The sequence below is a fragment of the Orycteropus afer genome, unplaced genomic scaffold (genome assembly GCF_000298275.1).
Source record: "Orycteropus afer afer isolate SDZICR_OR568_19922 unplaced genomic scaffold, OryAfe1.0 scaffold00018, whole genome shotgun sequence".
NCBI classification, from domain to species: Eukaryota; Metazoa; Chordata; class Mammalia; order Tubulidentata; family Orycteropodidae; genus Orycteropus; species Orycteropus afer.
Window position 1 is genome coordinate 16,520,638 of NW_006921605.1, and position 24,574 is coordinate 16,545,211.

The window sequence follows — 24,574 nt, forward strand, 5'->3', positions numbered from 1 at the left end:
AATATTTTATCATAAACCGTACATTTAAAAAAAAAATGAGGGCATAATCAAAAAGATCATTGACCGTTGGGAAGTATCTCTTAATATGGCTAGGAGGAAGTGCTGTTTGGAAAATACTTTCTGGGAGTAATGAGTGGTCTGTACAAGGCATTCCAAAAAAAAATCCAAATTCACTGCCGTTGAATCGGATCCGACTCATAGAGACCCCTCTTTGGGTTTCCGAGGCAGTATCACTACGGAAGTAGATTGCCCAGTCTTTCTTTTGAGGAGTGGCTGGTGGGTTTGAACTGCCAGCTTTCTGGTTAGCAATCAAATGCCTTAGGCACTAAGGTATTAGAGATACCTAAAGAAAGAAATCACCCTGCCCCTTTGCACTTTGAAATCGGGAGGGAGACAGGGTCACACCTCTGACTCCCCCTTTGTGCTGTGCTTAATCAGCTGAACAGATTCCAGCTGCAGGGTAATCTTGCAACATTCTAGTAAGATGTAAGAATTAGCCTTCTTACAAATGATAGTATAATTGTTCAAGCCCATGATAAATTTAAGTGCAGCATCCCAGGCCAATGGAACCTCTGGGGGGTGTGGGGAGTGCAGACCACACTGGGTGGCACAGTCAGAAAGGGTGACCCCAAAACAATTGTCTATAAAAGGTTTGTGCAGTGTTTCAGTAGAAATTTATTATTTTTAATAAAAATATCGCTGTAGTTAGTTATGGAGCTCAGGTGGCGTAGTGCCTAAGGCATTTGACTACTAACCAGAAGGTTGGCAGTTCAAACCCACCAGCCACACCATGAAAGGCAGACTGGGTGATCTACTTCTGTAAAGATTTACCGCCTCGGAAACCCAAAGTGGGTTGCTGTGAGTTGGAATCAGCTCGATGGGAGTGAGTTTGTTTTTTTTGGTTTGTCGTTAGTTACAAAAAGAAAAACATTTCTCATAAGTCCAGCTTACATATATCAATATACCTATGAGGCTAAAACTCTGTGCTAATTTACTTTTTGAACACTTGCATGAGTGGAGCTCCGGTGGTACAATGGTTAAGCACTTGGCTGCTAACCAAAAGGCCTGTGGGTGGAACCCACCAGCCTCTCCGCAAGAGAAAGATGAGGCACAGTGCTTCCGTAAAGATTGCAGCTTTGGAAACCCTATGGGCAGTTCTGCTCTGTCCTGTAGGATTACTATGAGTCAGAATTGACTTGATGGCAGTGGGTAATGTGCCCTTTCAGAGCCATCATTGTTACCCAAGTACAGTTGATGCTTTGAATCATGGTGCACTGTTTTCATTGCTGCTGGTGTTTTTATAGTCAATGATTTTGTCAAATTTTCTGGCGCTTTAGCTACAATACTGTGGTGAGTAGTACTTATGAATCTATATCAATAACTTTCTTGAGAATGAAGTAGTAATGGAAGGAAAAGAAGGAGAAAAATTGAAAAAGGCTTCTACTCGGTTACTAATACTGCCTAATAATGTAATTCAAGGTCAGAAGATGTTATAAAACAGTTTTGTTGTTAGTATTCAGATAATCTAAGAAATGTAACATTTAAGTAATTTAAAGCTATATCACATATTATTCTATGATTAAAAAATATAATAAATAACACTAAGGATTCTGTGTAGTATGATACAGGAAGAAGTCCATGATGGGGGCATGACACCATGAGTTACTCCAATGGGTGACCCTAACCCTAGTATGCCACTGTCCCAGGCTATTATGTACCTCCTACCAATATTTGTTGTTTTGTCATTGTGTGCCATCCAGCCCTATAGGCACAATGGTTAAGTGTTTGGCTGCTAACCAAAAGATAGGCAGTTCAAACCCTCCAGCTGCTCCATGGGAAAAAAGACTTGGAAATCTCCTATAAATACTACAGCATAGGAAACCATTTGGGGGAGTCCTCCTCTGTCCCATATGGTCACTATGAGAGTTGCTATGAATACCGAGTGTTATTAGACTTCAAAATTTGCCCCACACCATCAGAATGACAGACAGCGTTCCTCACATGAACAACGACCCAATTCTTTTTTTGTATTTTTTTCTTTTTTAGCTTTTTAAAGTATTTGCTTGCCCCTTCCTGGGGAAGGATTATACATCCCCACCCTGTTTGTGTCCAGATCATGTGTCTTTCTTTGACCAATGAAATGTGAGCAGAAATGATAGTATCATTTTTGAGTAGAAGGTGTAAGAGTCATTGATTGGTTCTGCCATTTCTCTTTTCCCTCTGCCACGAGATTGGCAGTATCTCAGATGGAGCTGCCCCCTCAGCTTGGCTCCCAGAGTGACGAGTGATAAATAAATATGTACGTGTTAACCACTGAGGTACCATGAGTAGGGAATGAAGTAATGAATGAACCTTTACCTAGCCTCTCCTGATGAGATACCATCTGTGCCATACCTGGCCTCTTCACCATGTGCTCCAGCCTAACTCCTGGCACATGCTAGATGCTCAATAAATACCCTTTGAGCCAAAATGAAAAAATTGATAGCTCGCTAGGAAATACCTTACTTATTTTGTTGTTGTTGAGAATATACACAGCAAAACATAACCCATTCAACCATTTCTACATGCACAGTTCAGTTGAATTACATGAGGACATTCTTTGAGTTGTGCCCCCATCTCACCCTCCTTTTCCGGGTTGTTCCTCCCCCATTAACATAAACTCACTGCCCCCTAAGGTCCCTATCTCATCTTTCCAGTTGCTGCTGTCACTTTGATCTCATAGATAGCTCTTAAAAGAGCTTAATGCTGAAGGCAGGCATTCTTTACTAGTTAAGCTTAAATATTTTTTTTTTTTTTTTGCTTTTAAGAAGACTTCATGGGATATTTTTTGTTTAAGGTTTAAAAATAATCTCGTTTTTTAATAAATAATGCTTCAGCTTTGTGGTTTGAGTATTTGTAACATTTTAAACACTTTCTTTTGGTATCAGAATTTCATACTAAACCATCTAAGATTCTTTTGGAATTTGAAAGTTGGTAATTGATGGGGCAGAAACGGGGGCTTAGATGTCTACAGATGATGACAACATATAAAATGTGTGACAAAATAAGATGAGGTTGGTTATAACATGACTTTTAATTAAGGTTTCCGTTTGAATTGATGGCTGGTAGACTAGATATCTGCAGTGGGATCTTCTATGGACACCTCCTCCCCGGCAGATTGTCAAAGATGCTGCTAGCATAGCCCCTTTTTTATTAGATATTACCAAGAGACCCAGTTGCTGTCAAGCCAGTTCCAACTCATTGCCACCCTCCGTGTGCCAGGATAGAATTGTGCTCCACAGGGATTTCAGAGGCTGATTTTTTGGGAAATAGATTGCCAGGCCTTTCTTCTGAGGTGCCTCTGGATGGACTTGAACCCCTAGCCTTTCAGTTAGCAGCCAAGTACATTAACCATTTGCATTCCTCGAGGACTCCATCACCTGTGACAGTGTGCCCCGAGTCCTCATGTAAACTCTCATTTTAATGATATCTCATGAACCAGCTGAAATATAACCAAATATAGCTAGCTAGGATTCATGGTAATTTGAATTACATAACTAATATATGAATTCATCGGTGGTTTGTTTTTTTCTTTTTTAACTTAAATCTTTTCTGATAGTATCAAATACTGCTTTCACTGGCGTTATTAAACCTAATCTCTCCCCTGACTTCTTCAGGGCCAACTTAGGTAGTCACCTATCTAGAGACAAGCTATGTTACTGTTCTGTGTTTGGGGGTTGTTTTCATTTGTTTTTTACATAAATGTCATTATATTTTATGTTTCATTCTGTGACTTGCTTTTTTCATTAGACACTCTGTCTCAGTGATCTGTCCTGTTGTTACGGAAAGATCTAGCTCATTTGATTTAGCTGCTACACGGTATCCCATAGTATAAATACATTACAGTTTATTTAGCCATTATCTTGCTGGTGGAGATATACCTAGAATTTTTTTTAAAAATCAGTTTGTTGTTTCACATTTAATGGTTACAATAGCTTGCATAGCTGAGCAAAGGACTCTAAGAATTCTTCTACTAGCAAAGTTTGGTTGGACAAGTTATTCAACCTGTAAAACCAAAAACCAAAACCAAACCCACTGCCTTCGAGTTGATTCCGACTCAGAGTGACCCCTGTTGGATTTCTAAGGCTGTGGGTCTTTATGGAAGGAGATCACCTCCTGGTGATCTTTACCCCATGGAGCATCTGGTGGGTTTGAACCACTGACCTTCTGGTTGGCAGCCAAATGTCTTACCCACTACGGTACCAGTACCCAAACTGTAAAGATGAATATTATTCATCAGAATAAAACATGGGTGCTACATTTCAAAAATTAACTGTCACCAGAAATGGAAATGGGTGGGTCCTTTCTTAGAAGAGACAACATGCAGCAGTACCAGATTAGTCAAAAGTCGAGCAACACTCCCTACGCCCCAGTGGACAGTAACCAGGCTAATGGTAGTTGGGGAGGTCTGTGAAAGCCTTGGTTAGTACACAAATATTTAAAAACCTGTTGCTGTTGAATCAGTTCCAACTCATGAAGACCCTCTGTGTGTCAGAGTAGAACTTGCTGCATGATGTTTTCAATGGCTGGTTTTTCAGAAGTAGATAGCCAGATCTTTCTTCCAAGGCACCTTTGGATTGTTTGAACCTCCAAAGTTTCAGTTAGCGGCCAAGCACACTAATCATTTGTACTACCCAGGGACTCCTCATACATGTTACAAAAAAAAAAAACCTCACTGCCATTGAGTCGTTTCCGACTCCTAGCAAACCCTCCTTGGGTTTCTGAGGTGGTGTCTCTATGGAAGTAGATTGCCCAATCTTCCTTCCCTGGAGTGGCTGGTGGGTTTGAACCACCAGCCTTCTGGTTAGCAGTCAAATGCCTTAGGCACTACATTACATAAGATCACATGAATCATATGATCTGGCTTTGAGAATACTCTTATGTTAATGAAAATTTTAAAACTTGGAGTTTTGTTTTTTTTTTTCAATCATAGAGTTAAAAAAAAATTAGCAAAGACTGCTTCTTAAGAAAGTTGAGATCACAGAAATGATGCTGCATTTGCTGGGGGAGCAGTGTTTTTGGTGTTGCTTATGTAGTCAGCATGTGGGTGACATTTAGACCCAAGCTTGGCTTGCAAGCCTGATTTATGAGAACACATCAGATGGTGAAGTAGCAGCAATGCGAGAAATTTTCCTTGGTATTTAAAGGAAGCATCTTGAAGGAGCCACACTGCTCTGGGCGTTTGAGGGAAGTCATACCCTAGGGCTTTGCTCTGTTAAGAACAGTTTATTCCAGCAACATTCACAGCCTGACCTCTAGCCCTCGCTGGCAATGTTTCGGTCTCTCAGAGAAATCTGTGGGGCATTTTGTTGTTGTTATTGTCTTCTGGTCAACTTCAGCTCGTGGAGACCCCATGAGACAGAGTAGCACTGCCCCATAGAGTTGCCTAGTTCATAATCTTTACAGGCACAGAATACCGGGTCTTTTCTCCCACTGAGTCCCCAGTGGGATTGAACTGCTGATCTTTCCAGTTTCCTGCTGAGTACTTAACCATTGCACCGCCAGCGCTCCTTGGAGGCATTCAAATCCAAGTGGAAAATTAAAGCCCGGACTACTGCTAGGCAAAAACCTCCTATTCCTTTCCTCATCCAGTCAGAAAGGCACGTGAAGTGATGTCTGTGTACGTCTGAATAGCTTTGTAATAAACCACTGTTGTTTGCCTGCCCCTCTGGCCTGGGGGTTTCAGCTGCTGTAGAAGTTTCACACTGCACATTGCAAGATAACAGTCCTCATTTCAAACTTCCCTAGATTCTGCCTCCCAGGTGGGGATGGCTAATACATTAAGAGAGTGTCTGGAAAGGTAAGGCCCAGTCAGCATCAACATTCTTTGCAGTGGAAACCCTAGATCCTTGGATTTGCTTTTAACAAATTACAAGATGGCAGGGATGATGATGAGGATGATGAGAGATGAACTTTGAAAAGTCTTGGTAGAGATGGTGAGAAACGTTTCCAAGTTGATGTTTCCAGGGGAGAAATTACGTTGCTATATTGCAGAGCTAAGAAATGAGAAGACATTAGCAAATGCTTGCAAGAGGGCAGGGACTCTGTGATTGGGTCTTTTTATAAGAAATCTGGATTTAGATGTGTGGGTTAGACTTCATTGGTGCCTATGCAAAGTGCTTTAGTCAAAAACTTCATTTTTTCCCCAACCTCCTATCTGACAGTAGTGTCTAAGCAGAACGTGTCTCCCTTTCATTAGAAGATAATGTCAGGCTTGTGACATACACAGTCAGTTTCGTACTCCATTTAATGAGAGGCTGCCAGAGCCTGGAGAGATGTACAAACGTAACATCTCCTTGTATTGCGCTGAAGAGGAAAACGTTGCCAGCGTGGTAATAGTGAAGAGCTGGTGTCCAGCAGCCTTTTCTCTGCAGTGCTTACGGGTAGCCCAGCTGAACGGGACCCTGCACAGGCATACCTCATTTGTGGCAACCTTGTGTTGAGCAAGTCTGTCGGCCCTGTTTTTCCAACAGCAGGTACTCACTTTGTGTCTCTGTCATATTCTGATAGTTCTCACAATATTTCCATCTTTTTTTTTTTTATCATGCGATTGCACACTAAATACACTAAAGTCCAGTGTAAACATAACTTTTCTGTGCACTGGGAAACCAAAAAATCCATGTGACTCACTTTATTGCAATATTCGCTTTATTGCGGAAGTCTGCAGTATCTCCAAGATATGCTTGCATGTGAGGTCTCTTTACCTAGAACCCTCAGGTGAATCCCAATAAATATTTGTTTTGTTATAGTTTTTTTTTTTTTTTTAATTGTGTTAAATATATATGTAACTAGTTGGGGGTCACATGCTGATTTGGGTGAGGGGAGGGACAGTTTGGAAAGTGGTTGGCATGATGACATTGGGGAAAGGAAGGACACTGAAATGTGCACATAAGATGTAGACAACAGAGGGAAATACCAATACATTTCACAGTACTGCGTTACTACCACTAGCACCAAACACTGGCTACAGACACATGCATAGACAGGTGAGAAGATCAGGTAGGGGTCAGTGAACAGGAATATACCCTAGAACAAGGATGGGTTTGGCTGAAGATAATTTTACATATGCACTTGTGCTACAAAATTAGCCACATACATTGTAGAAGCAACATAAGACAGAGTTGGAGTAACTTCTCAGAGACAGCCAGACACCTTAAGAGAGAGAATCACTGGTCCTAAGTACTCAGGACCGTAGTATTGGGGGATACCACCAGGCTCAATTGGCACAACATAGTACATAAAAATCTTGTTCTACAACCTACTTTGGTGAATAGCAACTGGGGTCTTAAAAGCTTTCAAGCAGCCATCTAAGATGCAACTGTTGGTCTCCTCTCATCTGAAACAAAGAAGATGAAGACCATCAAAGCCATCTGCAAACAGTCCAAAGATAAGATGGACCATGAGGACCTCAGCTTTCACAACACCAAGACCAGAAGAACTAGATGGTGCCCAGCTACCAGTGCCAACTACTTGGAAAGGAATCAAAACTGGAGATCCTGGATAGAGTGGGAGAAAAAATGTGGAACAAAATTCAAAAACACAAAAATGACCAGAATTGTCATTTTGTCAGATAGAGACTGGTGGAACCCTGAGACTACAGCCCCAGGTTACCCTTCAGGCCTAGAAATGGACTCACTTCCATGGATTGGCTCTCAGCCCAACAGTAGAAAGACCTACATGCAGAACACCTACCCCAGGGCAATGCACCAACCTACTCCAGGGAGATGCCCTCCTTAGATCAATCAGCCATGAGACACCAGAGGGGCAGCGTTCACATAGAGGGTAAGCTGGGCAGACAGGAATGCACAGATAAGAAGGGCACAGGGAGGGGTAGTCACACGGAGGGGAGGGGCAACAAGTTTTTTATGGTTGGGGATGGTAAACGGGGCAGGGAAATCAAATGTGCAGGAACTGTTGAATGTAAACAAATTTGTTTTGTAAATTTGCACCCCAAGCACAATAATACATACATATATATATGTAACAAAACATTTGCCGTTTCAACATTTTTTACATGTGTAATTCATTGACTTTAATTATGTTCATCATGTTGTGTGACCATCACCACTGTCTGTTTCCACACTTTTTCATCACCCTTAGCAGGAGCTCAGCGTCACCTCAGCAATGAACCTCCTTTTCTGCTCCTACCTCCCACCTGCCCTGATAACCACTAATAATCTTTGGACTTTGTCCACTTGCCCATTGTAGACATTTCATGTAAGTGGGTTACACAATGTTTATTCTTTTGTGACTGACTTATTTCACTCATGTTTTCGAGGTTCATCCATGTTCTAACATGTATCAGGACTTCATTTCTCTTTCTGGATGAATAATATTCCATTAAGGAAGCCTGGTGGTGCAGTGGTCAAGTGTTCTGCTGCTAACTGAGAGGTCGGTGGTTTAAACTCACCAGTTGCTCTGTGGGAGAGGGATGTGGCAGTCTACTTCCGAAGTTTACAGTCTTGGAAACTCTACTGGGCAGTTCTCCATCCTATAGGCTTGCTGTGAGTGGGGACCAACTAAAAAGCAATGAGCTTTTTGTTTGTTTGTTTTTATGGTTTTAATATTCCATTGCATGTAGGTACTCTATTCATCTGTTGGACATTTGGCTGTTGTGAATAGTGCTGCAGTGGACACTGATGTACGCTTCATTAACCCTTTAATAGTTCCTTCACACACGTTTATCAAAGGTCCACCATGCACATGACAAAGTGATTTTAGAGGAATACCAAGACACATGTCTTTTTGTTTTCTTTTGGCTTCCAAGAAGCTTGGACTTGAAGTTAATGCTTAAGTCCCAACTTGGTTCTGGCTAATTCATCAATGTGCTTTGGACCTCTCTTACCTGTCCTGTGTGTGTGTGTGTGTGTCATAAATGAAGGAAAGATAAAAGTGGATACAGACAGAGTAAAGACCTCTGGTGGTGCAATGGTTAAGGCATTCAGCTGCTAACCAGCAAGTGGTTCGAACCCACCAGCCACTCTACAGGAGAAAGGTGAGGCAGTTGACAGAGTAATAACTGCCATAAATGCCAGAACGTGATAAGCGGTATGTAAAAGACAGAAATAAAATGCTCTGAAAGGTCAAAGAGGGAAGAAATTGTATCTGGTGCTGACATCTGGAGAGGCTTCCTGGGCTGGGGAAGCAGCCTTTGTAGGTATTTCAGCAGATGGAATTTGGGATAAGGTGGTTATGCAAAGTCTCCAAAGAGCCAAAGCCAAGGCACAGAAGAGAGGAGCTGGGGTGCTGTGTGGGGATCACCCGAGTGGAGGACTGTATGTCAGGGTTCACTCTGTGAGAAAGAACCCTGGGAATCTGTCCACCCAACACTACTCTCACCCCTGAGGACAGTGGGACTTGAACACAAGCTCCTCCTCACAGTCCAGCTCCACTCCTTGCACCTGCTGGCCACCCAAAGCCTCATTTGAACCCACAACAGTTGTCATTTGTGTGAGTAACTCTCATGAAACCCGTTCTCAAGCCAGTGGGGCAGCTCTTGTCTTCGTGTTCTGTTCCTGGCAGCACCTGGAAGCCCATACCTTACACACCGTGGACTCCCCAGTGACCCCTAACTGGCGCCATACCTTGGTCGAGCACTCAGTTTGTGTCTCAAAATGATTTTGTTTTAAACTGGTCAAAGTGGTTTGAAGATAACATGTGTTTCCTTTACTTAGAGAAAATTATTTTGATTCTATTTTCAGATAAATCTTTAGACTCATCCTCCCACGACCCCTTAACATGAGATCCTGTGGGTTATATATTTAAGAAACAAGCAACAGATGCCCTTTCAGTATTGTTCTTGGGTTGGTGGTATTTACTCAGCAAATATTACTAAATTCTCCTTTCTATAAACCATGTGTTTAATTCATAAATCATACAATAGAAATATACGCATTGGCATTATGCATTTAAATCTGAAGGACTGGATCTATAGCTTAGTGAAGAGTATGGTCTTGATTTCTAATGTACTACGCTTATGAAGGGTGTTATCATTGGAAGCAGCTGGCAGACGAGTGTGCAGGAACCCTTCTGTGCAAGTTTGGCAACTTCTTGTGAGTCATAAATTATTTTAAATTGAAAAGTTTTCTAGAAAAGGAAGATGGAATCAAAGAGACCATCTAGTCCAGTTGTTTTCAGACTTTAATTTTAGCAACAGTCCCCTCTTCTGCCCTCTTCTCCTCTCACCCATGGAAGCCCCCAGGACACCGCCCAACAACCGTAGGGCTCTGTGGAATGCACCTTTAAAAACACCCATCTGGTCCAGCACCTTCATGTTCCAGCTGGAGAAATTGGGCCCAAAGAAATAAACCGACTTGGCCCAGGCTATTGATAGACACACAGAAAGCCCGGGGAGCCTTTTAGTAAACGTTGCTCCCCACAAATCATCGTGAATCACAGCTCTTTAGCTAATGCTGTGGTTTCTTCTGTCAGAATAGGTGAGATGAATTAGGCTGGAACAGAGTTCTCCTGCTCTAGAGTCCCACTCCTGTGGAGTTCCACCATGTGGTGCGGGCGATGGGTTCATCCATATGGCTGAGACAATGTCTGTGGTGGTTTGGGTTGGCAGTCAGTTTCAAGCTGAAAATCTCGGAAAGCCAGGCATGGTATACAGTGGGTAAGGTCTCCACCAGATCCCCTGTGTACATAGAATCCCCTAGGGATCTTGTTAAACTGTTGATCCTGTTTCAGTAACTCTGGAATGGTCATGCAAATTTTCAGCAGGGGGGTGAACTGAAATGAACTGGTTCGAAGCCTTGATAAGAGCAGGCTTTACAAATGCAAGAGGCCTGGTTCCTGTGTGTCCCCTAAGTTGAGTCAGCCTATGGCATGTGCAGAACTGATGTTATCTCTGGTCTGTAAATATGTGACTTGACTTTCCCAAGGTCACACAGCTTGAAGGAGGCAAGCCTGCCTTCAGAACTGACGTCTGCAGAATCCTAGGAAATGCTCTTGTTACTGGAACCTCTCTTGTTTTAAATGGAGATTTTGGCTTTTGTAAAGCACCAGCACATACTTGATGAGCAACAGTGGGTCATGTGATTATTGTCAGTGTTGCCGTCTTCATAGGCATGATCGTTGGCTACTCACACATAATTTTAGGGTGCGAAGAACTCCACGACTCGGTGAGACTCCAGACTCTTGCAAGTGGTAGAAACAATGGTTTCCTCTCTTCCTACACCTTCAGAGCCTAAGATGCCCTAATGGGGGTTGCTTGAGCAAGGTTTACATTTTCCTGAAGAGTGAAGCAAGTTGCCCATGTGCTATGTCAACAGAGATCTGTGTTACAACCAACTGGCAGGACAGCCACCCAGGGCCACATGGCACACTCCACAGAGCTCTGTGTAAGCTCCCATACTTTATTTACTGAGCAGTCGTTGTTGATGCCTGACTTCTGCAGGGGAACAGGGTTGCTTCTCTTCTAGCATCCACTTTGCCTCCACGTTGTAGGACACAACCTTTACTGTCAACACGGGTACTTTGTGTTGGCCCTAGCACTGGCCAGTTGCTTCAACCTTCTACCTAATGTCTTGGGATATTAGAAAACTTGGTGTGGGATTCTTTAATGGTGGGGGTCTAAGCCTAGTCTTCTAAAAAAAAATAATAATCTCCCAAGGAAGGTGTTAATGTTTCAACCCTGAGGCAGGTTAATTAATGACAAGAATATTGTTAATCATCTACACATTTATGCACTTGGCTCCTATTACGCACTTACTATATATTTGTTGCGTGACTTTCTAAAGCAGTGCTTCTCAACCTTTAGTGGACCTGCCATCTTTGGGATCACCTGCAGGGCTTGTTAAAACACAGCCCATTAGATCCCCATAGTTTCTGATTCAGTTGATCTGAAGAGACATCAAATAATTTGCATTTCTAACAAGTTCCAGCTGCTACTGATGCTGCTGCTGTGTAGGGATCCTATTTTGAAAAACACTGTTCTGATGCAAATATTAAGGGCTCAGGTGGTAGGTAGTCCCTAAAGCATGTGACTGCTAACCAGAAGGCTGGCAGTTCAAACCACCAGCCACTCCTTAGAAGGAAGACTAGGCAATCTACTTCTGTAGTGATACTACCTCAGAAACTCAAGGAGGAGTCGGATCTGACTCCACGGCAGTGGGTTTGGTTCTAGTTTCAGGTGGCACAAATGCTAACCAAATAGTTGGAGGCTCTGAACCCACTTAGTGGCTCAATGGGAGAAAGACCTGGCAATCAGCTTCTGTAATGATTGCAGCCCAGTAACATAGTCCACAAAGACAATGTTCTGGATCCTACTTTGGCGATTAGCAACTGGGCTTTTAAAAACGTGTGAGTGGCCACCTAGCTATCTAAGATGCAACTATTGATCTTTCCCCATCAGGAGCAAAGAAGAGTGAAGAAAATCAAAGACTCCTTTGAAAGGGATCACGATAAGAGGTCCCAGACAGAGTGGGGAAAAATGTGGAATAAAACTGAAAATGATTTAAAAAAAAAAAAAGACTTACTCGTCTGAGACTCATGGAACCCCTGAGGCTATGGTTCTTTAGCTAGGAACTAAATTTAACCCTTGTGACTCAACTGGCAGCCAAATGAAAGACAGACCTATAAGGTGTAGGTGAACAGTGATATCAGGAGGGTGTGTACTCATTAAGGAGCTCTGGTAGCATAGTGCCTAAGGCATTTGACTGCTAACCAGAAGGTTGGCGGTTCATACACCAGCCACTCCTCGGAAGGAAGGTTGGGCAATCTACTTCTGTAGTGATACTGCCTCAGAAACCCAAGGAGGGGTCGCTGAGTCAGGTCTGACTCTTCAGCAACAACAACGGCAACAACATGCACTCATTATAACAATCAAGCACGTGAGATCAAGAGGACAGCATTTGCCCAGGGACAGAGCTAGGAAGTTAGAAGGGGATGGGAATGAAGAAGAAAGGGAAGGGGTTGGTGTAGGGAAGAAGTGGGAAGAATGCTATTATATATGGGGATTGCAGTAAATATCACAAAACAGAATGCGTATGGATTGATGAATGGAAAACCAATTTGTTCTTTAAACGTTCACCCAAATCACAATAACAAAAATAAAAATAAAAAAAAGATTACAGCCTAGAAACCCCTGTGGGGTAATTCTGCACTGTCACGTGGGGATTGCTGTGTGTTGAAATCGACTCTACAGCACCTAATAACAACAAAGCAGAGATCAGCAAACATTTCCTTTAGAGGGCCAGAGAATAATTATTTTAGGCTGTGTGTGCCATAAGGTCTGTGTTGCAGCAGCTCAAATCTGCTGTTACTCATGAAAGCAGCCATGGGCAGTGTGTAAGTGAATAAGTATAAAACTTTATTTATAAAAACAGACAATGAAGTGTTTTAAAAAAAAACTATTTTATTACTGAAAATAAAAATAAGGTGTTAAGAGAGCCAAGTCCTCATTCTGGATTGATTTCGCTTACATGGAATCAGTGTTACAGACAATGAATAGTCCAGTTCTGGCTCGGTTAATAACACACCATGTGACTTTGGGAGGTCATTAACCTCTCTATAAAAATAGGATAGTAATTATACAGTGAAAAATACCGGGAAATGTTAACATTTATCAAGCCTGGGTGGTCTATACATGAGCATGAGCATTTGGGATACTGTTTTTTATGCTTTTCTGAATGATTAAATTACTCCAAAATTTTAGAATCTATATTTTTAAAAAGGTGATTCATTGGAGTACATGTGGCTTTGGTTTTAGATTCTAAAGTCAATCAAAATGTGAATCATCTTATTAAGTCAAAATTACCTTTGAAATCCCCTTGAAACACTGGGCCTATGCCCTGGAGAGGTCAGAAGCAAGGATATCCTTTGTGTTTCTTTGTATTTTGGATCCTGGGGAACAAGGTCAAGTTTGAATTGGAGAAGGAGATGGGAAACAGAAAGCGATCCTGAGTTGGTTCTGGAGATTTGTGTGTTTGCCAGCTTGTAACTGAATCAAAAGGAGCCCCAGTGGTACGATGGGTAAGCGCTCACATGCTAACAGGAAGGTCGGCAGTTCAAACCCCATGCTGCTCCTCAGGAGAAAAGACCTAGCGATCTACTCTCATCAGGATTACAGCCTAGGAAAGCCTCTGGGGAAGTTCTACTCTGTCATGTACGGTCGCTGTGAGTCAGAATGGACTCAGTGGCACACAACAACAGCAGCAACAGTTGAATTCAGGGGGTTGTTGTTATGTGCTGTCGAGTCGGACCCGACTCATAGTGACCCCTCCTTGGGTTTCCGAGACAGTATCACCAGGGAAGTATATTGCCCAACCTTCCTTGTGAGAAGTGGTTGGTGGGTTTGAACTGCCAGCCTTCTGGTTAGCAGTCAAGTGCCTTAGGCGCTAAGCTGTCAGAGCTCCCTTGAATTCAAGTAGCAGGATGCAATTCCACAGTACAGATGAGAATTTACTGCTGGAAGGATCCAGTGAGATAATGGACTTCAAGCTCTTGTCCCAGGCCTGCCACAGAGCAGATGCTCAGTAAAGTTAGAGAGGCGGAGGAGGGCACTGTCCTGCCCCACAAACCAGGAGATTGGCAGCCTCTTGCTGAAACACCGGGGTCTGTTTGCATGAACATTACCACATACAGTGTCACGTTCAAAATCAAGACATGAAGAAGTTCTGATCTCTCGTGGCTGGGAGCACAAATGGTTTCTTTCTACGTTTTGTGTTGAAATAAGGATCACTCTGTTGTGTCCTGGGTCCTACTTGCATTCTGGTTGAAGAAATGTTTACAGCACACTAAGGCATAGAAGGGAGCTCTGGTAGCATAGTGGCTAAGACACTTGCCTGCTAACCAGACGGCTGGCGGTTCAAACCCACCAGACACTCCTCGGAAGGAAGGTTGGGCAATCCTACTTCCGTAGTGATACTGCCTCGGAAACCCAAGGAGGGGTCGCTATGAGTCGGGGCCGACTCGACGGCACATAACAACAACAACAACAACAAGGCATAGAAGGAGTGTATTCTGCACGTGGTCTGAGTTTGTGTCATAACCAGTTGGAGAATTCCAGAGTCTTTGGACCTGTGCTTTTCCAAATTCCCCCTCCTCAAAGAACTCCCAGTGGCAGAGGTCAGGAGTTTGGGGGAGATGGAGCACAACTCCCCGGACCTGTGAACTTCTTCAAAGTCAACAGATATACTTTTTAAACACAGGTAAAATGTCTAGTGTACTTTATAATGCTTTCAAGCAGGCGTAATCTTTGAAGATCCCTACCACGGAATATAAGGCATGTTCCAGGGGAGTTGTCCTGCACTTTGCCTGTGGTTGTAAGTGACCTCTGACCTATCACCAATGGGAATTACTAAACTCAGCAAACACCCCTGGTTTTGTGCCTACTCTGTGTCACGGCCTGTGACTACATTGGGGCACTGGGGACATAGATACTGAGATGTCGAAGGCGTTGTGCTCACTCTCAGGGACACTGATCTCTATAGGTCCACAAGTGATAACTTTGGTGGAAACGCTGGTGTGTGCAAATTACACTCCGTAAAAAGAAGAAATGTGGGTATTTGTTACATGGTCCAGAATGGTCGGCATATTAAAACGTGGTGTGGCAGGAAGTCACTGCAACCCACTGTGAGAATAGTGCACAGCCTGGTACCATCCAGCCTTGACTTGGGAATGGACAGTGGTGGGACCAGAGCTTAGCTTAATTTAAAAACATGGTCCTTACATGGCTGGAGTGAATAATGTGCTCTTTCTCTCCGCAGGACCCAAGGAGCAAGCACAAGTTTAAAATCCACACCTACGGAAGCCCCACCTTCTGTGATCACTGTGGGTCATTGCTGTATGGACTTATCCACCAAGGGATGAAATGTGACAGTAAGTAAGTTTTCTTTCCCAATAGATGGGGACGCTCTGCAGGGAGCACTTACTACAACAACAACAACAAAAGCTCAGTAACTTTTCAACACCACCTCGTCAATATAGAAGAATTAGTCCAGATACATCAAGCTAAACAAGTGTAGAATCATTCCATTGTTCAAGTTCTGATTTGTTAAGTGGTTCAATTGCCTCATTATGAACCCCCACAAAGGTACCTACTTATAAATGAAGTTGGTGCTGTCACATTATTTTAGTGGTAGAAATCTTCAATCACCATAAAATCTAGGCTAGTCAAACCCCAAAGCAAGCACCTTCCCCAAGCGTTGAAAAAAGACTCCCCACCTCCACATTTCACATTTGGCTTCAGAATAAGCAAAGCAACCGTAGTCATTATCTTCCTCTACCTCTAATTAGTGGGTGGACTGTAGAAAAATCCAGCAAGCGCTCCTTAAAACTGAAACCAAAAAGAAAATAAAAAGCAGGACTGCATCTTCCGAAGGTCCCCCGTCCTGCATGTTTATGGACAGACACATGTTCTCAGCCATGGAGAGAGAAATTCCTGATGACCATAATGAGGAAGTCACTAGCACTTTCCACCCTCCCTGTTTGTTGTGTGAGTGTCTTCTTCAAATACCACAGGGAAAGAAAAACAATTACAGAAACGCTTTGCTCTGATGCTTCTTAAATTATGATTACTCAGGCTGTTAATTTTGTTTAAAGAATAGTATATGCTTTAGAACATGGAAAGGTAACTACCAGCCCTACTTCTCTAATAGGAAAGACTTAAGGAAATGACATCATTCCCTAATGACTACCGTTAGGACAAAAATCTTTATATCTGAATCCTACATGGAGCAAATGTCATAAACACACATACAGCCATACCTCTTTTTATTGCACTTTACTTTACTGTGCTTCATGAATCCTGCTTTTTTTTTTTACAAATTGAACATTTGTGGAAACCCTGCATTGAGCCAAGTCTATTGGTGCCATTTTTCCAACAGTATGTGCTCACTTTTTGTCTTTGTGTCCTATTTTGGTAATTCTCACAAAAATCTCAAACATTGTCATAATGCTGTTGCACACTTAAAAGACTACAGAATAGTGTAAATGTGACTTTTATATGCACTGGGAAACAAAAAATTCATGTGACTCACTTTACTGTGATACTTGCTTTATTGCAGTGGTCTGGAACTGAACCCACAGTGTCTCAAGGTCTGCCTGCACACACAAAAGCCAAGATATGTGGGCATTGTAGGGGAGATGGATTGTTGTTGTTGGCTGCCATTGTCGAGTGGCCCCTGACTCAGGGTGACCCCCATGCACAGTGGAACGTGCACAGGCCCAGTCCTGCGCCATCCCCATGGTGGGAGCAGATGGGCCCGTTGTGGTCCACAGGGTTTTCATTGACTGGCTTGTGGAAGTAGGTCTCCAGGCCTTTCTTCCTAGTCCATCTTAGTCTGGAAGCTCCACTGAAACCGGTTCAGCATCATAGCAATACACATGCCCCACTGACAGATGGGTGGTGGCTCCACAAGAGGTGCCCTGGCCAGGAATCAAACATGAGTGTCTCCCATGGAAGGCAAGAATCTTCACCTTATAAAGTTAGTAGCCTAATGATACGTTTGTGATCCTTCAGGCCAGTAGCCATGGGTGATTCAAGAAACCTTAGGATTGCAAGCATGCTTTTCAGGGATCCTGCAAATGCTGATTCTAAATACATTTATAAATGTTTTAACTGTTAGGAAATTTGGAACCAAATTAAACGCTCAAATGTGTAACATCCTAAGCCTTACACCTCTGAGATCGCATGGTAGACCTGTGTGGCCAGCTCCACTCCTTGGGCAGAACTTGCAGCTGTCCACCTAGCTGCACAGCCCACTGCGATTTGAAGCTGTTCCACCCTACTCCACGTTACTCTTCTGTGTGAATCAGGATTTTTAGATTCTGTGCAACTTTAACAAAATACAGAAAGAAATGAGATGGTGAGGCTGGTCTAAGGCTAGCATCCCTCACAGCTGCTTCCAAACAGCTGTTTTGTCAAAGGGCTCTACTGGTTATCCTTGAATGTCTTTGTAATGAATAAATGGTATAAATTTCAATTTAAAACTCGGTTTATGCCAATAAAATAATATTCATCTGGTTTCTATCTTAAAATTCTGCTTTAGATTTTATTTGAAGAGAGGGTTCATTACAAAAAAAAAAATGGAAAACCATTGGGCTGGGCCAGTGCATTTTGTTTTGTTTTATACTCTATTCCTTAGAGTGCCAGGGCTTCTGGGGCCACTGCCTGTGTTCCTTCCTGGAAGGAGGAGGCCAGAAAGCAGGTGGCAACAGCACCCCAACCCCTCGCTTAACATCTCCAGCAAAGCTTCTCCTGCCCCCTTACGTACCCAGCTGTTGTTGACTCAAATCACTTCTGACTCTTGGTGACCCAACCTGTGTCAGAATAGAGCTGTGCTCTGTGGCGTTTTCATGGCCAGTGTGTCACAAATACATTGTGAGGCCCGTTTTCCAAGGTGCACCTCTGGGTGGACTCGGACTCCCAGCCTTTCAGGTGGCAACCAAGTGCATTCACCACTTACACCATCCACGGACTGGCCTGGCTTGTTCATATCAGTTCCATATACAACTTCATTTGGGGGAGTGGGGAATGTTGTAGCGGACCATTTGCCTGGATCAACTGCTTCTTTTGCAGAGCGGGAAATAGAATCTGAGAGGGCAAATGAGCTTCCCAAAATATACAAGTTAATGGTGGTGCCAAACCAAGAATACCATCCAGCACTTCTACCTCTCCCACCCTCACTGTTTCCCATATCCTTTTGAAAGGCTCTGGCATTTATTTCCTTTAAATTGCAAATTCTGCCTGGGCACATGAAAGGTACGATTTGGCTAGCTCAAGTTATAAGGTGTCCTGGTGGCACAGTGGTTAAGAGCTCAGCTCTTAACCAAGAGCCCAGTGGCTGTGTGTGTGTGTGTGTGTGTGTGGTGGTGGTGGTGGGCGGGGGGACTTGGCAGTCTGTTCCCATCAAGATTATAGTCTAGGAAACCATATGGGACAGTTCTGTTGGTCTTATAGGGTCACTACAGGCCATAATCAAATCAATGGCCCAACAAGGACAACTCAATTTATATTTGTAACACAGCTTTCAAATGCCTGTCTGTTGGTTGAATGAAGGTACATGGTTTTGAACAGTTAGCTTTGGAAACAGAAACATAAACAGAATCCACATTTGTGGGTCAGCTAATTGATCTTCCTTCATTGCATCTTTTGCCCTGCTTAGTGCCTAATGGTAGCAAGTGTGCGTTGTTCGTGACGCTTTTCACAATTTGCCCTGTTAACATTAAGCACTCAAGTGAAACGAGCATGAATTCATCTTGAAGGTTGCAGAACACCTTTGTAGCCTCCTCTCAAGAAATCGGGAGGATGTAATGGCCATCTGTCCTTCTGAAAGCCTAAAGGAACAAGAACCGTGGGACCGGAGCACCTACACAGTCTTACATTTGCCCTCAGCATGCAGGATCCGTTTCAGGGTTTCTTTGGTTTGTTTCGATAATACTGATCTTTTTCTCTCCTCCCCCGTCTCTCCCACGTAATGTCAGCTAGCAAGGAGTGGCTTATCATGCCTGGCGTGTATTTGTTTCACTTAGAATAATATTTAAATATTTGAAGGCAGGTTTAAAATATCAAACACACATTCTTTCTTAAGATTAAAAAAACAAAGACAGTATACTTTAGCCTTCTCCAGAATACATGATTGGCTAAAGAAAGGAATATTTTATGAATTTCCTAGACTCAACCCACAGGTGTTCTCTTTCTCAGTGGTGAACTGAGAAAGGCATTAAAAAATTCTTGGGCAAAAAATATCCTGTTTAAATTTGCATGTTATTTGTGTTGATGTACATAAAATATTCATTCATCCGTGCTTTGTACACACTTACCTGTGTGAATTTTGTGTATCGTTAAATATTTGAAACAGTCACAGAAAACCAAGCAGGGATATTTTGCTTTGGTTAAGACTAGACAAATATGGTATGGCTATTTTAAGGATATTGTCACGCAGAGGAAGCCAGTGCTGTAAGGGACATCTGCCAACAGTTCTTTATGTCAGCAAAAACATTATAGCACATTATCAAATTAGGGGGGAGTGCGTTTTCACTTGTACTTGAACCAAAACGCCGAGGAAGGGATGGTTCACGCCCATACGCCCAGCCTCACCCTCTGCTTTCTTGATCACAGCCTGCGACATGAATGTTCACAAGCAGTGTGTCATCAACGTCCCTAGCCTCTGTGGGATGGATCACACGGAGAAGAGAGGGCGCATCTACCTGAAGGCCGAAGTCACTGACGAGAAGCTCCACGTCACAGGTAAGGCATGTGAGCTGAGGAGCCACACTCTCGGCGGACATTTCAGTGAAGGTCAGGCTGACGTCAAGGCACGGTGGGAGCTGTGCCAGGTGCCCTGAGGCCTTTCAAGGGCTGTTTGTCCTGGTGGACTCTTCACAGTTTTCAGTCTCAGAAACTTTGTCTTCCAGTGCCTCGGATCTGGTCAAACTCAGAGCCACTGACTCACATTAACGCATCTCCCAAGAGCCTAGTCTGTGCCCTGGAATTCCCAGATACTTGGTTACGATGTCATACAAAGTCATATTGGGGTACTCTGATGGCATGGCCAGTGCATGCTCCCCCAGATGGCAGGAGGCCTAAAGAAGCCAGTTAGTCAAAATGTTGGTGGTGAGAGTGGAACGAGGGAGGGGAGGCAGGTAGATGATTCAAAAGTTTAATGGCATCAGGCTGTGTTGGCCTGGCAAGACCGTTTCAATGCCAGCAATAGCAGCAGCCGTTTAGTGCTTACCCTGTGTCAAGCATGGTACTAAAAGTTTTACGTAGATTAATTCACTTAATCCTCACAGCCACCCAACTAGGGTAGCTCTTGACATTGGCCTCATTTCCAGAGGAGGGAACTGAGGCATAGAGAAGTTGTTGATGTTAGGTGCCGTTGGGTTGGTTCCGACCCCTAGCAACCCTGTGTGTAACAGAATGAAACTACCCGGTCCTGCACCATCCTCACAACCGTTGCTGTATTTGAGTCCATTGATGCAGCCCCTGTGTCTATCCATCTTGTTGGTTTTCCTCTTTTTCATTGACCCTCTTCTTTACCAAGCACAATGTCTCTCTCCAAGAACTGGTCCCTGCTGATAACATGGCCAGAGTATGAGAGATGAAGTCTCACCAACTTTGCTTCTAAGGAGCATCTGGCTGTCTTCCAAGACAGATTTATTCATTCTTCTGATAGTCCATGGCATACTCAATATTCTTTGACAGCACCATAATTCAGAGACTAATTCAGAGACATCAGTTTTTCTTCAGTCTTCCTTATTCATTGTCCAGCTTTTACATGCATATGAGACTACTGAAAATACCATAGCTTAGAACAGGGGCATCTTAGTCTTCAAAGTGATGTCTTTGTTCTTTAGCACTTTAAAAAGGTCTTTTGCAGCAGATTTACCCAGTGTAGTATGGCATTTGATTTCTTGACTGCTTCCATGAAGCAGAGAGATTAGTAACTTGCAGTGGCATGGAGTTAGTAAGTATGGAGCTGGGATTGGAACCAAGGCATTTTGACTCCAGAATGTGTACTTCCAATTATCACCCATGTGACCTCCTATAAATATACCCCTGCCATGGGATTGGATGCTTAGTTCATGGGTCAGGATACTCCCTCCTTGGGGCTTTGTCTATATGGGTTTGCCATAATGTGCCTTTTCCTTTGGATTTCCCACCACACCCTCTTGAGCTATACTGACATACTCAGTCCAGTTATCCTGAAGACTCACTGGCCTGGCCCATCCTGTATCCTCATAATGACTTGACTTACCTGTCAGCGACCCACTCCATGTGGACTTATGGTCTAACTCTCAGAAGTCAAACTACTTTCTACTCAGTTAGGGCTCCCTCACGTACCACCCATATATGCTTTTCTTTGTCAAGGTTGTTCATTTTCATTTGATCAGCAAAGTTACTGTATTTCCATTTGCACTTAGGACTGTTAAGCTATCAAGAAGAAGGAAAACTTTGCTTGAATGTCGGAGCCCTGGTGGCACAGTGGTTAGTGTTCTTGGCTGCGAACCAAAAGGTGGTCAGGTCAAACCTACCAGCTGCTCTATGATAGAAAGATGTGGTGGTCTGCTCTTATAAAGATTTATAGCCCAGTAAACCCTGTGGGAAGTTCTGCCATGTCCTACAGGCTTGCTATGAGTTGCAGTTGGCTTGATGGCAATGTTTTGGACTTTAATGTTATTTGGTTGTAAATGACAGAAGACATTATGGAGGAACGACTAGAAAAGTCTGTTTAAGAAAACAAAAAAAAAGTAAGTTCAGAGAAAGTTACTTTTGGAAACCAAACCAAAGCAAACCCACTGTCATTGAGTTGATTCCAATTCATAGCGAACCCCATTGGGTTTCCAATGTGGTAAATCTTTATGGAAGTAGATTGCCCAGTCTTCCTTCTGCAGAGTAACTGGTGGGTTTGAACTGCCAGCCTTCTGGTTAGCAGTCATATACCTTAGGCACTGTTCCACCAGAGCTCCTTACTTTTGGAAATATCCTTACACTTTCTTCTTTTAAAAAAAAAAAAAATTTCTAGCCTATGGTGTCCTCGTAGGTAAGAATTCAAGGAAAATCAAACACAGGATTTTGAGGTACACTCGGAGGAGCAAGGTAGTTGGTCTCTGGAGAACTTTACAAAACAAAGCAACTATAACTAACAGTCAAGATGAAGATGAGCCTGGAATCCCTGTCATGGACACAGCATCTCTATTGGCTTTTTGTACTTAGAAGAATCCATTTATTTTCTCAAAGCCGTTCCTCTTGCACCCATGCCTTTGAGGCTGTAGCTCTCACCTCCCTTCTATTAACTGTTGCTGTGGATGGAGCCTTTCCATTGACAGCCAGGGTCCCTCTGCCCAGAGGAAGTGGGGCACTCCCAATGTATATGTAAAGAGAGAGCGAGCAAACTAGCCTGTAACATCATCAGCCACCTTCACAGCTCCACATTCTTTCTCTCTCTTTTCTCGTAAGGCTCCTGGATTTTCAAAGCCACATGTTGGGAGCAGGGAACATACAGGATAGAAGAAAATTACCACAAAACAGTCTCAAGAGGGCACAAAGTGTTGAGAGCTGAAAATGAGAATTCCAGTTGGCTAGACGTTTCATTGTATTTCCTCAGCTTTATCCTAACATAATAGGCATCGTAACAGACATCATACGTGAATAAAACCAAAGCAAACCCATTACCATCCAGTCAAGTCCAACTCCTAGAGACCCTATAGGACAGGGTAGAACTGGCCCAAAGAGTTTCCAAGGCTGTAATGTTTAAGGGAGCAGACTGCCACATCGTTCTACCAAGGAGCAGCTGGTGGGTTCAAAGCACCAACAGGTCAGTTAGTAGCCCAGTGCCTAACCACTGTGCCACCAGGGCTCCTCCCAGGTGAATGCTCAGAATCGGTTATGGTGTTCACATGTGGTACCTCATGGCCCAGCTGCAGGGCAAGAATGTGAGGACAGAGGTCTTGAGCGTTCCATTGCAGTAGAACCAACCTTAAAGATATGGATAAAGCAAATCTTTAAGGATACCGATTTGCTGATGTGGCACAACTCAAATTGAAGAGAAGCAGCTGCAAATATCCGTTAATAATTGGAACATGGAATGTATAAAGTATGAATCTAGGAAAATTGGAAGTTTTCAAAAATGAAATGGAATGCATAAAAGCATTAGTGAGCTGAAATGGACTGGTTTTGGCCATTATGAATCAAACAACCATATGGTCTACTATGCCAGGAAAGACAATTTGAAGAGGAATGGCATGGCATTCATCATCACAAAGGATGTTTCAAGATCTGCCCTGAAGTACAGTGCTGTATGATAGGATAATAGCCATATGCATACAAGGAAGACCAGTTAATACTACTATTATTCAAATTTACGCACGAACCACCAAAGCCAAGATGAGGAAATTGAAGATTTTTATCAACATCTGCAGTCTGAAATTGACCGAACATGCAATCAGGATGTGTTAATTACCACTGGTAACTGGAATGCAAAAGTTGGAAACAAAGAAGAATCACTGGTAGATGGAAAATTTGGCCTTGGTGAGAGAAATAATGCTGGAGATCGCATGATAGAATTTTGTAAGACCAATGATTTATTCATTCCAAATACCTTTTTTCAACAACACAAATGGAACTGTACGCATGGACTTCACCAGATGGAGTACACAAGAATCAGATTGACTACATCTGTGGCAAGAGGTGATGGAAAAAGCTCAATATCTTCAGCCAAAACAAGGCCAGGAGCTGATTGTGAACAGACCATCAACTCCTCATTTGCAAGTTCAACTTGAAGTTGAAGACAATTAAAAGAAGTCAATGAAAGCCAAAATTTGATCTTGAATATATCCCTCCTGAATTTAGAGACCATCTAAAGAATAGATTTGATGCATTAAACACCAGTAACCGAAAACCAGAAGAATTGTCGGATGACATCAAGAACATCATACATGAAGAAAGCAAGAGGTCATTAAAAATACAAGAAAAAAAGAAAAGACCAAAATGGATGTCAGAGGAGACTCTGAAACTTGCCGTTGAGCAGAGAATAGCTAAAGCAAATGGAAGAAATGACAAGATAAAAGAGCTGAACAGAAGATTTCA

At 43.0% G+C, this 24,574-nt stretch overlaps 1 protein-coding gene across 1 annotated transcript in view; it reads left to right on the forward strand.

Moving 5' to 3' along the window:
* Positions 1-24,574, forward strand: part of PRKCA (protein kinase C alpha) — a 521,371-nt gene that overhangs the window by 349,046 nt on the left and 147,751 nt on the right. Inside the window, exons 4-5 of the mRNA XM_007959900.1 lie at positions 15,750-15,861; positions 20,105-20,233. Of these exons, the coding sequence (XP_007958091.1) occupies positions 15,750-15,861; positions 20,105-20,233 (241 nt within the window). The remainder of the gene's footprint in view (positions 1-15,749; positions 15,862-20,104; positions 20,234-24,574) is intronic.